The following is a 14,131-nucleotide window of genomic DNA, read 5'->3' on the forward strand; positions in this document are numbered from 1 at the left end:
GAAAGGTACTTGTGATAAACTATAATTATAAATCACTTTTTAAACTCGTTTTTCGTTCACAAAGTTAACAGAGTCTGTTAATGGATTACAATACACATGATATTTAGAGGTTGTCTCAATATTTATATGATGTGGTAAATTAATGAATTCTGTTAACTTGATGGATGAAAAACGAGTTTAGGGAGTGATTCGTAATTATAGTTTACTATAAGGACTCTCCAATCATTTTTGTATCACATCGAGTTAATCGTAATTTATGCCAATTTTATGGACCATTGGTGCAATTATCCTTTTTCAAAATTCAATATGAAAAGTAAATTTTGGCAAATTATTATATATATAGAGAAGTGATTGGTGCACAACACAAGACACATTGGGTGGAACATGCAGCTTCATCTAGAGAAATGAGTGTGATTTGTAGTGTATTTTTCTTTCAAATAGAAAGATGAAAAAGTAACGGTATATCTAAAGGTGTAACAGTTAAAAAGGCGATGAGCTTGTTTGTTTACCTGGTTTTGGAAAAAGCAAAACATGTTTTGGTACGAGCTCTATGCATTTGGTTAGTTGTTTTTAAAACAAAAATAAGCAAAACAAAAACACCAAAAAAAACAAAATTAAAAAACAACTCTAAGAGCACTCTCAATAGATTATCTATTTGCAACTTTAAGCTAGAATAGATAATAAAAGTTTTAAAAAGATACTCCATCGGCTTATGTATTCCAACTTTATAATAGATTTTTTTTAATTCCATAAATTATACAATTCTACAAGTAGAGTTATACTATTTACTTATCTATTTTTTTTATTATTATTATTCTTTATCTCCACATTTTCCGCTTTATTTTTTCCTTTTCCCTCCACGATTCCTCGTTCTTCCTTTTTTTTCTTCTTTTATAGTGGAGATCTAAGGGAAAGTGTGTAAAGTAGTGAAGTTATCAAGTGGGACCCACATGAAAAAAAAATACTATAATGAAAAATAATTAAAAATAATAATATAGAGTTAAGAATAGATAATCGGATGTATGGTGCATTTTAAAACTCATTAGCTAAACTAGATAAAATGAATTTTGATTAGCTATTCTAGATTGAGATATACATAAACCATTAGGAGTACTCTAACATGTTTTCACAAAAACTGTTCTCATTTTTCACAAAAGGCACGCGGAACAACTTAAGAAAACCATTCTTAAGTTTAAGTACACAGTGCCAAGGTTACTGTTCGAATCACCAGGGTGTCACATTTTCGTCATGAATTTTTTCAGTTTTAGTTTTCTCCATCTTCATTCTTCACGCGTCTTTGTTGATCTTCACGCTTGCCAGCAACTCTCCATCTTTCACACCTGCCTTTACTCTCCATCTTCACGCCTGCCTTCACTGCACCTTTCTCTTCACATCACTCTTTCACCAACCTCTTCAATTCCTACATCTGCCCCACAACCCGGCCATCGCATCATCTTCAATTTTGGCTTTGAATTTGTGTTTCCTTCCATCCCAACTGTTGGGGATAAATTCCACTCAACCCGATCCAAGGAGGAGATAGACAATTAGCAACTACTTCAGGGAAATCAGGTATCAGTTATCTCAGTAAATTGGGATAGGACTCTAATTAGCCAAAGTATAGTTTGATCAGTAGTCCTATCCCTGGTAGAATTGGGATAGGACTTATAGTCCAATCAGATAAGAAGAATGATCAGATCAGAAGTCTAAGAAGATATCAGATTAGAAGTTTAATAAAGGATCAGAGTCCAATTAGAACTCTGACATCAATTCTAGATCTCGATTAGAACTCTGACAACAGTTATAGATCGACAAGGAGCATGAATTTTAATCCAGCTTTGACTCCACTTCTTTGCCTATAAATAGGCCAATACCCCAGGTATAAACTAAGACTAAATTTTTATGCACAGAGCATTATTTTCTTACAGAAGCTAATTTAGGCATCGGAGAGGACCCCCGGAAGGGTCCCTTAGTTTTGTTCGTTTTGCAGAATTATTGAGAAGCGTGAAAAACATCAAAGGAACGTGCAGATTCACACCATACCGGAAACTGTACCAACAGTTTGGCGTCGTCTGTGGGAAACGATTATTCTTTCCTCATAAAAGAAAAAGAAGATCAGCATGGTGATGAACACACGTTCCGGAAGCCAGACCAACCGAGAGCCCAAAGTCCCACTGGAACCGGTTATTCAGAATAATCCACAACCTCCACCGCCCGATGCAGACCAGGATCGCATAGCAGCGTTGGAAGCCCAGATTGAATCCTTAACACAGCGGAATGCCGAGTTGCTGCGAAGGAGGCCGGAACAGCCCAATCCCGAGATGAACAGGGATGAGTGTGAGGAAGACGATCACAACAGCAACATTAATCCTCGGAAGGAGGATGATCGCCAAGGAGATCTGAGCAGAGTTATTGCCGAGCTGGAGAGAAGGTGCACGTATATGGAGATAAAAAGAAAGGACAAAAGCAGATCCGTAGTGGTGGACAAGCTCCTAATGGGTACAGACTCACCATTCACTAGACGGGTGGCAGACTATCGGCTTCCCGAGAAGTTTAAGGTACCCCAAATTCTAAGTTATGCAGGAGACGGAGATCCCTTGGATCACCTAGAAAATTTTCGAGCTCATCTAGACCTTCACGGGACACCCGATGAAGTAGCATGTCGGGACTTCCCTCTTACTCTTTCGGGGAATTCCCGAGACTGGTTCAGGAAGCTGCCCCCGAATTCCGTTGATCAGTTCAAGGAGTTGTCCAAAATATTCCTAACCGAATTTCTAGCTTTCCGAACAAGGAAGAAGCCTTCGAGATATTTGCTATCATTGCACCAGCAAAGCAACGAAAGTCTTAAGGAGTTCATGGCTCGGTTTAACCGAGAGAAGGTAACGGTCGAAGATCCAACCGAGGATATGGTCTTTACTGCCATTTATCAAGGAATTTCACCCGAGGAGCCTTTGATGAAGAAGTTGGTCCAGAAGCAACCGAGTACATTGCAGGGCCTCATGGATAAGATAGAAGAATTCATCAATCAGGAAGAAACGCTGAAGTCTATGGCCAGTTCTAGGCCACCATGAGAGACAACCCCAGAAAAGAAAATGAAAGAATTCAGGAAAGCTGATGGGGAAAAGCAGAGGCAGGTAAAGAAGTTCAAAAATTACAATTTTACACCTCTCAATGCTGAGATATCAGAAGTCCTTATGGAGATAAAAAGAGATCCGGCGTTTTGGGAACCACAAAGATACCAGGTAATCCTCCTTACAGGAATGCAGGCAAATATTGTGATTTTCATAAACAAGCAGATCATTACACCGAGGGGTGCATAACCCTAAGGTTGTTAATAGAAGAATTCATAAAGAATGGCAAGCTGGCTCCGTTCTTGGGAGAAAAACGGAACCAGCAAGGAAATAACAGGCCTCGGAATCATCAGGACTATCAGCCCCGAGATCAGCAGCCACAGGATTACTATCCCCGAGACCGTCCTCAGCTAGACGAGAGGCATCAAGAGAATGATCCCCGAGATGACATAGAAAGATAAGAAGACCGAGGAAGCAGAAGCCCACGGCATAGAGATCCGAGGCAACAACAGTATCTGCCCGTGATCCCATAAAAAGGACTCTCGGGAATTTCAGGCTAGACTTTTATTTTTAGCATTTATGTTTGCAAAGAACTAGACTTTTATTTTTAACTCAGACTAGTTATAATAAAAGACATAAAATTCCCCAGATTTTGGGAATAAGTATTTTCAGAATAAAAAAATAGAGCTGACTTAAGCATCGGAGTGTTCCCGGTCTAGGGACCGGGAACCCGTTGATATCACTTCTTTTGCAGGCAAAAACTCTCGGATCAGTTCTAGCCGAGAGCAAGAAGAAATCTCTCAGATCAGTCCTAGCCGAGAGCAAGAAGAAAACTCTCGGATCAGTCCTAGCCGAGAGTCTCGGATCAGTCCTAGCCGAGTACAAGAAGAAAACTCTCGGATCAGTCCTAGCCGAGTGCAAGAAGAAAACTCTCGGATCAGTCCTAGCCGAGTCCAAGAAGAAAACTCTCGGATCAATCCTAGCCGAGAGTCTCGGATCAGTCCTAGCTGAGTGCAAGAAGAAACTCTCGGATCAGTCCTAGCCGAGAGTCTCAGATCAGTCATAGCCGAGTGCAAGAAGAAACTCTCGGATCAGTCCTAGCCGAGAGCAAGAAGAAAGCCTTCTCGGATCAATCCTTGTCGAGAGAGAGAAATAAAGAGAGCCAGGGGGGTCGGATTTAACCCTCGGGTTTTGCAGGTTTTTCAAGAGACAGGGAGAAAACCCTAAGGAAAAACAAGAAGGTAATGGGGGGTAAGATTTAATCCTCAGGTTTTGCAGGTTAGCAGGTTTTCAGAAGGAGACAAAGCTCAGGTTTCCTTAGACATGAAATTCCCATTATTCAAGCAAGCTTTGGATAAGGGAATTGGAGGGTAACTGTTGGGGATAAATTTCACTCAACCCGATCCAAGGAGGAGATAGACATTTAGCAACTACTTCAGAAAAATCAGGTATCAGTTATCTCAGTAAATTGGGATAGGACTCTAATTAGCCAAAGTATAGTTTGATCAGTAGTCCTATCCCTGGTAGAATTGGGATAGGACTTATAGTCCAATCAGATAAGAAGAATGATCAGATCAGAAGTCTAAGAAGATATAAGATTAGAAGTCTAATAAAGGATCAGAGTCCAATTAGAACTCTGACATCAATTCTAGATCTCGATTAGAACTCTGACAACAGTTATAGATCGACAAGGAGCAGGAATTCTAATCCAGCTTTGACTCCACCTCTTTGCCTATAAATAGGCACATACCCCAGGTATAAACTAAGACTAAATTTTTATGCACAGATCATTATTTTCTTACAGAAGCTAATTTAGGCATCGGAGAGGACCCCCGGAAGGGTCCCTTAGTTTTGTTCGTTTTGCAGAATTATTGAGAAGCGTGAAGAACATCAGAAGTAACGTGCAGATTCACACCATACCGAAAACTGTACTAACACCAATTAACCCTACCAACATTTGTTCTTCATAATTTCCTTCATAAATTTTGTGTCGTAAAAAGGCCTTAATGTGTTGGATAAGAAGATTTGATTACAGAAGACATATCTGCACCTCATCTGTCAAAACGGCTTCGACCACAATATCATGTTTATGCAATTTATGTAATGAGAACGACACTACCCAACATTATTAGTACTAAATTTGGAGACTATGGAAACGACACTGTTGTAAATTCACCAATATTTCATTGTTTTAGATTAATCGCTTCTAAGAATGTCTCTCCTTTCCTCTTTTTATCCCATGGGTGGGACATTGAATGCAGATATAAATACATTACTTGCATACCGTACAATGTTAATACAGAGATGCCATTTGGTATTACTTGCAGGTATGATGGTCATGTTATTTACACGTAGTTGATATGATGGTCATGGAGATCTGAAATGAATTATTTTGGAAATGGGAATTTTGTGTGAATTGTAATGCTGGTTTGATTATTATAAGTAGAGAAGATGATGGCTTGCTATTGATCCAATTTTGTGTGAATTGATCGAAATGCTGGTTCTTTGCCTCTCCTCGGGACTTTATCAACACAATTCTGTTTGGAAATTACACAATAAATGAAAATATATATATGTATATATATATATATAGAAATGCCAAACAGTTTTCTGTTTTATTCTTGAGTGAAAACTGTTTTGAAAACAATTGTCCAGTACTACTTTCTATTTTTAAAAACTGTTTTCAAAAAAATTTTGCCAAACACATTTTTAATGAAAAAAATAAACAACAAATCAATTTTTTAGTTTTGTTCTCGAAAACAATTCTCAAATACAAAAACAGAAACCGATCTGTGCCCAATGAGCTTATTCCCTCTCGAAGAGACCAACGAATAGGAGGGCTCCGATGGAACAACATTTTTACATGTTCGAAGCAACGAATAATAAACACCTTAAAACTCTGGGAAAAAAACGTCGGTGGTTATCTCTGTTACACACAGAGAGAGAGAGAGAGATTTCAGTTCCAACCTAATCAATCTAAAAAAAACGTGTTGCAATAAATGGGGAACGCTCACGGCCACCGCAAACATCGAGAAGGCAGAAACGAGCCGGCTCCACCAGCCTTTAAATATGGTACGTCCGATCACGCTGCTGCACATATGCCCAGCTCAAGCAAGCCCAAGACCCAAAACAACATGGTGTGCTTGCCTTACGCTCACGTCGACTCCAGCCTGCGCGCCCTCGCCGGCCAGGCCGAGGGGTTCGGCCGGCTCGCTATCGGGGGGCTCCACGGTCCCCTTTACCACGTCACCACCTTAGGAGGTCAGCTTAATTCCTCTATTATGCATATGAAATTCAAATTCTGGCTTTGGGGTTGTGTTTGTTGGTTCCAAAAGCTGAATTCATATTAATTATTAGAATTTTTCTGGGGGGTGGGGTTTTATTAGTATGTTTTTCCTGCTGGTTATTTATTATGGAAATATTACGTTTGTGATAATGCCAGTTGGATGAAGATCTAAATCAGTGCCGTTATTTGAACTGTTTAGGTAGATCATGGGGGTTCGGAGTACTTGCTCTAGTTGGGATTTTGCTCATGGAAATAATGAAATAGTTCTGATTAGCTTGTCGGTTTATGTCGTGTTTTTAGCAAATGTCGAAGTTTGGCAAGTGAATTGAGGTATAATTTTACTAGGCTTTTTGTAAACATTAGAATACTTTAGTTGTGATAGAACATATGAAATGTCTCAGCTTTTCAAGTATATTTTATTGGTTAAAGAGTCTTTCAGCATGGTAATGGTTGCAAATGTAATTCAATTGGTCTTTCCCTGCCATAAATATGCGTTGGTGTAGCCAGTCATTGACTTGTCAAAATCTTCTGTATGGAAGGCCTTTTTTTTTAGGAGGTTTTTTCGTAGTCTGTTTATGATTGTGTTCTGATATGCTTAACATTATGTTTGATTCATCTTGTAGATGATGGACCGGGATCACTTCGCGCAGGATGTCGTAGTAAGGAACCACTGTGGATTGTCTTTGAAGTTTCGGGCACCATTCATCTCTCTTCTCACCTGTCTGTGTCGTCTTATAAGACCATTGATGGTCGGGGCCAAAGGATTAAACTCACAGGGAAGGGTTTGAGGCTTAAGGAATGTGAACATGTAATTATATGCAATCTGGAGTTTGAAGGTGGTAGAGGTCCTGATGTGGATGCTATTCAAATCAAACCTAATTCAAAAAATATATGGATAGATCGATGCAGCCTCCAAGACTATGATGATGGAATGATAGATATCACCCGAGAAAGCACAGATATTACTGTTTCTAGGTGAGATCAGTTCTATTATCCAAAAAAATTCCCTTATTGTAGAATTAAATAAATAAAGTTCATGTTTTCAAACATTGGCTTCAGGTGTCACTTTTCAAAGCATGACAAGACGATGCTCATTGGAGCAGACCCTTCTCATATTGGTGATAGATGCATCCGGGTGACCATTCACCATTGTTTTTTTGATGGGACCAGACAGCGGCATCCTCGAGTTAGATATGGGAAAGTACATCTGTACAATAATTATACCAGAAACTGGGGCATTTATGCGGTTTGTGCTAGTGTTGAATCACAGGTGCTAATTTTTTTTATCAAATTCTGTTATTTGGTGGTTTGAACATTTTGAAGATTTTAACACTTTTCCTACTCTAGGTGATTAAACATCTTCTGATCTATATTTTGATATCAGATATACTCCCAATGCAATATATATGAAGCAGGACAGAAGAAGGTGGCATTCAAATATCTCACAGAGAAGGTATTTCCACTTTTGTTTTTAACTGAGTACATTTATCAAGTTTGCATAATCATTTATAATTTTTTGGTGTTAATTGTATGAGGGCTTAATTGAAGTTTGTATAAATAGTTTTGTACTCTGACACTCATATATTAGGCAACTTTGGTTGTGAATGCAGCTCTTTGAGCGTATTTTACTTGAAAAGGAAAAAGAAAAAGATATGCCAGTATGGCTTTTCTTTTTCTTTTTCAATTTATGCTGTCTCTGCCTTGTTTTTATCTATTATATCCTTCAGCTTTTATTCTTCTGCTCCCTTCTGAATGTGCTGTAGAGGCACACAGCTTTTAATTATATAAATTAAGAAACTTTGGCTTCATCCCTACATAAATGACTTGGGTTTTGTCTACGGAATATGCCAACACAACATATGGTCACATATGGACCCAACACTATCATATTGTACCATTATTTTCCTATGGTATATACACCCAGAAGATCGATTTGCCTTACCCTGATTCCCAGTTGCAAGGGAGAGATGGTTGGGGATCACACTACTGATTCCCATTTCCATTGGAAAACGAATGTCCTTTAAAAGTTTATTTATCTTTCCACTTCTCAATCATTGAGATTAGAAGACTAGGTATCTAGAAGCTGTATAGCACCTTAACCTTAGAACAAGAAAATAATAGAGATCAAAGCAATAGATCCTCAATGACGAGGCCCCTGATGCCTGTCAAACTGAAAAATAGAGAAAAATATTTGATAGAAAAGGCCACCTTACAGCAAGGGAATAGAGGATAACTGGACTCCTGCAAACGATGTGCACTTGAGTAGAATTGCGATGTGCTTTCTCACTCATAAAAATGTGGGACTTGCTGTACTCTTCTACAAGCATTATCAAAGAGACTCTTGAATCCTGGCCTGTAGTACCCTTTGACAAGCATTAGTAAAGAGACTCTTACAGACTTACAGTTCATGACCTTTGGAATTGAAGTCAAGTGTTAAGCATTCAAGAATTTTGGTTCTCCAACACCCTCCTATAAGAAAAGAAAACAGAATCATCTAGTCGATTTCATGACCATGTAAATCATTCATGAGAAGAAGTGAAATAGATTGTGAGGCAAATACTTGAGAATAATTGGAAATGGAGATCTTAATCAGGACATCATAGTGTTAAATCACCACTTGTCCTAAAAGCTTAAGCTGATAGGAAGAGGTAAATTTAATCACTTAATCAATTCTTTAACACTCTTATTCACGTGTGGGCTCAGACTTTCTTTTAATAGGTGAGGTCCAACATGTGGAATATTTAATTGAAATGGGACGTAAATGATGAAGTCAAGGTTCGAGTTCAGGATTTTTGGCTCTGATACCATGTTAAATCACCACTTGTCCTAAAAGCTTAAGCTGATAGGAAGAGGTAAATTTAATTATTTAATCAATACTTTAATACATAGGAGACTACTTACAGATGTTAATATTTATGATGGTCTTAAAAGTCAGCTTTCAAGAAATGCAAGGATAGATGGAATGGTCCATCAGCTGACAAATAAAAGATGTGTATGCGTGGGTCCACATGCGTGTGTGATTGGTGATGCCCTATAAAAACAACTAAAATGTTGGCTGGTCATTTTTTTTTTCTTTTTTGTGTGTGCCTGTGCCCCCACGTATCCTGTCTTCCTCCTCCGAACATTTGTCATTATGAATACCTGTGTGGAGACGACAAAATACTTGCTTGCTGTCCGTATCATAGATACTTAGGGAAGCATCACTTCATCTTATACTCTTTATGTTGAAATTTTCAAACTGTTGAAAATCATTGTTTGACCATGTTTGCCATATTAAAAGTTCTTGCTAATTATGCTGCACAGCTAGATACCATGAAAAGTACTGAATCGATAATTTTTGAGTGGTGGAACCGCTGAATATGATTGATTCTTTGCAGAGTATCAGGTCCACTGAGTTGTGAATGCTTGACAACTTCTTGGGCCCTCAGCCATTCATTCATTTGAAACTGTTTATTTCACTTGGAAGTACATGAATTTGTCCATAACCAATATATTGTTTCAACATCAGTTAAATAACCATTTATTTCAAAAGCTTAAGCTAATAGAAATGAATGAATTTGATCATTTAATTTATATTCTAACAATATCTGACTGTTGAGATTGTATTTGTGACAACTCTAGGCAGCTGACAAAGAGAAGGCAGCTACTGGCTGCATAAGGTCTGAAGGGGATTTATTCGTAAGTGGATCTCAGGCGGGATTGATGACCGAGAGTGCTGAATATGGCATGTTTCACCCTAGAGAATACTACCCGAAATGGACGGTGGAACCTCCAACTGATGATCTTAAGCAGGTTCTCCAACACTGTACAGGATGGCAGCGTGTTCTACGACCAGCAGAGCATAAGGCGGTTGCATAGATGCATGAAGATGAAGGGATGGGCTACTAGTTTAATAGTAGCCTCCAGTAATTTTACATATATCTCTAATTTTGACCTTCATGTTTGTATTAGTGAATGCCTTCCCGTGTGAGAAAAATGGACAGTGATTTCTATCATCAATATATAAACATCTTTTAATTGTCTCATTTGTCTTAACAGCGATCCATACTTCCATACCCACTTGCTTCATATGGGGATTTCTTAGAATTTTTGTGTCCAAATTTTACTGAATTCGGGCAGGAAATGAGGGGTCGGGTGTCTCGGACAGTTTAAGGTGCGGGGTTCTGATGGGTACTTTATGAGAAAATGGATAAACAATACAGAAATGTAAAAATGAAAGGAAAAGTGTATTGATAATGAACTCTAATTAGGGATGGAGACAAACCACTAGTTAATCTAGGTTGGAAACAATCCACAAGATAAAAGTCTATATCAATTCTCAATAATCCTTAATAACAGCCAAATGGCAAATAGAAATATAAGTAGATAAAGCCTAAAGTGGTAACACCTAAAGTTTTAATATTCATATTCAAATAAACTTTAATCTTAATATTAACTAATATAACCCTAATCAAACCCATACCAGGCTCACTTAACCGAGGCACATGTGCTTCTCCGACCCCTACTATTATTCTCCGCCTGAATTTCATAAAATTCGAAGAGAAAAATCGACGATCCCACTCCATTTACTTCCCAATTATTGACATTAACAGGGGTTGGAATTCGTTGTTCCTCTTTTGCATTTATTTCTGTAATTTTCATTGAAACTTATGGTAGGAAGCAACAAACAGGCCAGCCAGGCAAGAACTTAAAAGTAGAGAATTTGTAATTGTTGAAAATGGCAATTCCCCATCAAAAGTCTGGTGCAAAAGAAGTGTCGTTTGTGACCCGGCGTTAAGAAACTGAGTGTCGTCAAAGATTAGGTCATATAATGTTGGAATTCTTTTAAAGCCTCCGAATGATTCACAACCATATATTAACGGTTTGAAATGTATACGTATGACAACTTTGAAAATAATATATAATTAATAATTATAATTTATATTGACGTGACCGTTTCAATTACGAATTATGATGATCAATTATTACCCATACAACTACAAGCAGTTTTTATTTGACCTGCCGTTTTATCTGAAGCATTGCCGTTCGTTTGCTCTAACTTCAAACTTTTTCAAACCACGGCATACGTGCCCTTTTCAGACACACAAAATCTATTGAAAAAGAGAGGTGGTGACTCACTGATACGTGGCATTCTTGGGTTTCTGGTTGTTTACCTTTCAATTGAAGATTTATTTATTTATTTGCTTTTCAGTTAAATAAAATTTTGGTTAGAGGTCCTTATTGTCCAATGAGCACTGCTTAATTAGATAAAAGACATGAAATATCTTTTTTAATCAATTTAAAGGTTTTTTTTTTTTTTTTTTTTTGGTGGACCTTCCTTCTGTCCATTACTATTAACAAAATACATGGTACTACGTGATTTGAAATTTAAAATATATCATTAGATCTATGCGTTGGAAATTTCATATATGTTCCAAATAGCATATCAATAAATATAACTTATTCCAACTATATCTTATCAGGAGATCATGAGAATCTATTTCCTGATAGTGTGTGATAGTATGTTGATTTTCTCTTTGATAGGGAGGAGAAAATCAGCTATCAATCTTCATTTTTTTTAATGAAGGGGTTCCCTGCAAGAGGTGATGACGTACAAAATGACAGTCGATCTCAATATGTTTAGTGCGTTCGTGAAATATATCGTTATGCGCAATCTGAATAGCACTCCAACTGTCACAGAACATAGAAGAACTGGATGTCTAAGTGGTATCCATATCCTGTAGGAGCCAACGGAGCTAGAGGAGGTGTCAGCAAGAGCACGACACTCAGCCTCAGTACTGGAGCCGGCAACAACAGATTGTTTCTTGCTACGCTAAGAGATGAGAGAATCACCAAGTAGAAAATAATAACCTGTGGTGAAACGATGGTTAGTGGGATCACTTGCCCAATCAACATCTGAATACACATATAAGTGTAATGATGAGTGAAAAAAAAAATGCAAACCATGAAATAAGGTGCCCTTCACATAGCGAAGGATGCGAAGAACAGCAGCATAGTGAATTGAGCGTGGTGCGGTCATAAATTGACTGATACGATGAACCGCATAGGCAAGATCCAGTGGTGTGACAGTAAGATAGATAGATGAGGCTTCCAACTAACTATCTATAGAGAGTGGCATTGGGCAGTAACTCACCATTAGTGGCGCGAAGCTTGGCATTCGTCTCTAAAGGGTTATCAATAATTTTATAATCAATAATTCCAGCTTGAGAGAGGAGATCAGAAGCATCCTATAAATAAACAGTTTGTGTACTCAATCAGTACAGCATTCAGTAGGCATAGATCATAAAAACCTCTCTAAAATTCTTTTTTATAATCTCTGATTTTTTTTGCTAATAATGTTTCATCAGATTCGTTTGAGCAAAGCATGGTTGGAGATATTCATATATTCAAATCTTTCCGTTTATTATTTAGTTATTAAATTAACATTTGATTTATATTATGCTAACACTATGAATTTAGACAATAAAATGGATCTTCTCCACTTCACTTGAAATGTTGAGAATCCTGATCCGTCTTCCAAATGATGAGAATAGTAATACCATAGGCAGTAATGACTAATTTTTAATGAGGAAAAGCACACATATCCTTCTCAAATTACCATTCAATAATCTATGTCCCTCCAAAGTCCAAACTACTAATTGTGTCAATATCTTCTGAAACCAACAAAATGACAAATAAGTATAACATTTGTTCAAGAGGACAAAAATGCTCTTATAAATTTGAAAAAAATAATAATAAAAAAAAAATGAAGATTTTTTTTTAAAAAAAAAATGAAAAAGAAAAGCTGAAAATTATAAAAAAAATTTAAAAACAAATTTAAAAAAAAAAACTGTTGTTTAGATGTTTTTTCTTCAAAAAAAAAAAAAAATAGTTTTGTGGTTTTTTTTTTTTATATATAATTTGATGAATGATATTTTTGTCATTGGGAAACATTGACAGTTTTTGTTAGTTTAAGAGGGACGTTGACACAATTAATAATTATGAAAAAAAAACATTAATAATTAAATGATAATTTGAGGTTACATATACTTTTCCTTTTTAATATGAAACTTGAAAGTCATAGACATGAACAACTTGAATTTGATAATCCAGATTCTAGCCGTAAATACAGCTGGAAATTTTGCAAGTGACTATTAATATTTTAGCTAGTAAAATATAAGCCATCCACACCATTTTCTCTTTTTTGTCTGCTCGATTATGAAAGAACCATTTGCAATAAATAAATGGGGCACCTATAATAATAATAATAACAATAATATTAAAAAAAAAAAAAAAAAAAAAAAAGACCTAATAGAATAGAGAGGAGACCGGCCTGCTGGAGTCAGAATACAACCCCCATTACCCAGGATTTGAGCCGCACGGTTGGCCTGCTAAAACCAATATGAGCTACGCGTCCGCTGCTGTCATGTTCACAAATACGTGGTTCAAACCATTCAAAATACTTGCAATGTGAACATTTGCCGTAATGAGTGCATCTAAAGTACCGTCGTCCCAAATTTTTCTTCGTCCATGAAGTTCTTAGATATGTTCTCATACTAGAATAACATTCTCACGACTCTTCACTGCCATTTCTCGAGGATGGCATCTAAATCAACAGACAAATGATTTCAAATTAACAAATAAAGAATGTGATTCCCGTAGTATGTATATATGTCTAAATAACCCAAAATTAACGATTTACATTTTATATGATGAAACAAAAAGCTGATGTTATACTTACACATGAGTCCGTAGAATAAAAAATGCATGAGAAATTAAATTATCAAGAACATTCATG

General features: G+C 37.0%; 1 protein-coding gene across 1 annotated transcript; it reads left to right on the top strand.

Annotated features, from left to right (window-relative positions):
• Positions 1-5,964: 5,964 nt before the first annotated feature.
• On the top strand, positions 5,965-10,376 carry LOC133874397 (probable pectate lyase 4). The gene is made up of 5 exons (XM_062312300.1): positions 5,965-6,329; positions 6,978-7,329; positions 7,414-7,624; positions 7,739-7,807; positions 9,976-10,376. The coding sequence occupies exons 1-5, from the start codon at positions 6,068-6,070 to the stop codon at positions 10,210-10,212; spliced, it is 1,131 nt and encodes a 376-aa protein (XP_062168284.1). The 5' UTR covers positions 5,965-6,067; the 3' UTR covers positions 10,213-10,376.
• The last annotated feature ends 3,755 nt before the right edge of the window (positions 10,377-14,131 follow it).

The sequence above is a fragment of the Alnus glutinosa genome, chromosome 7 (assembly GCF_958979055.1).
Source record: "Alnus glutinosa chromosome 7, dhAlnGlut1.1, whole genome shotgun sequence".
NCBI classification, from domain to species: Eukaryota; Viridiplantae; Streptophyta; class Magnoliopsida; order Fagales; family Betulaceae; genus Alnus; species Alnus glutinosa.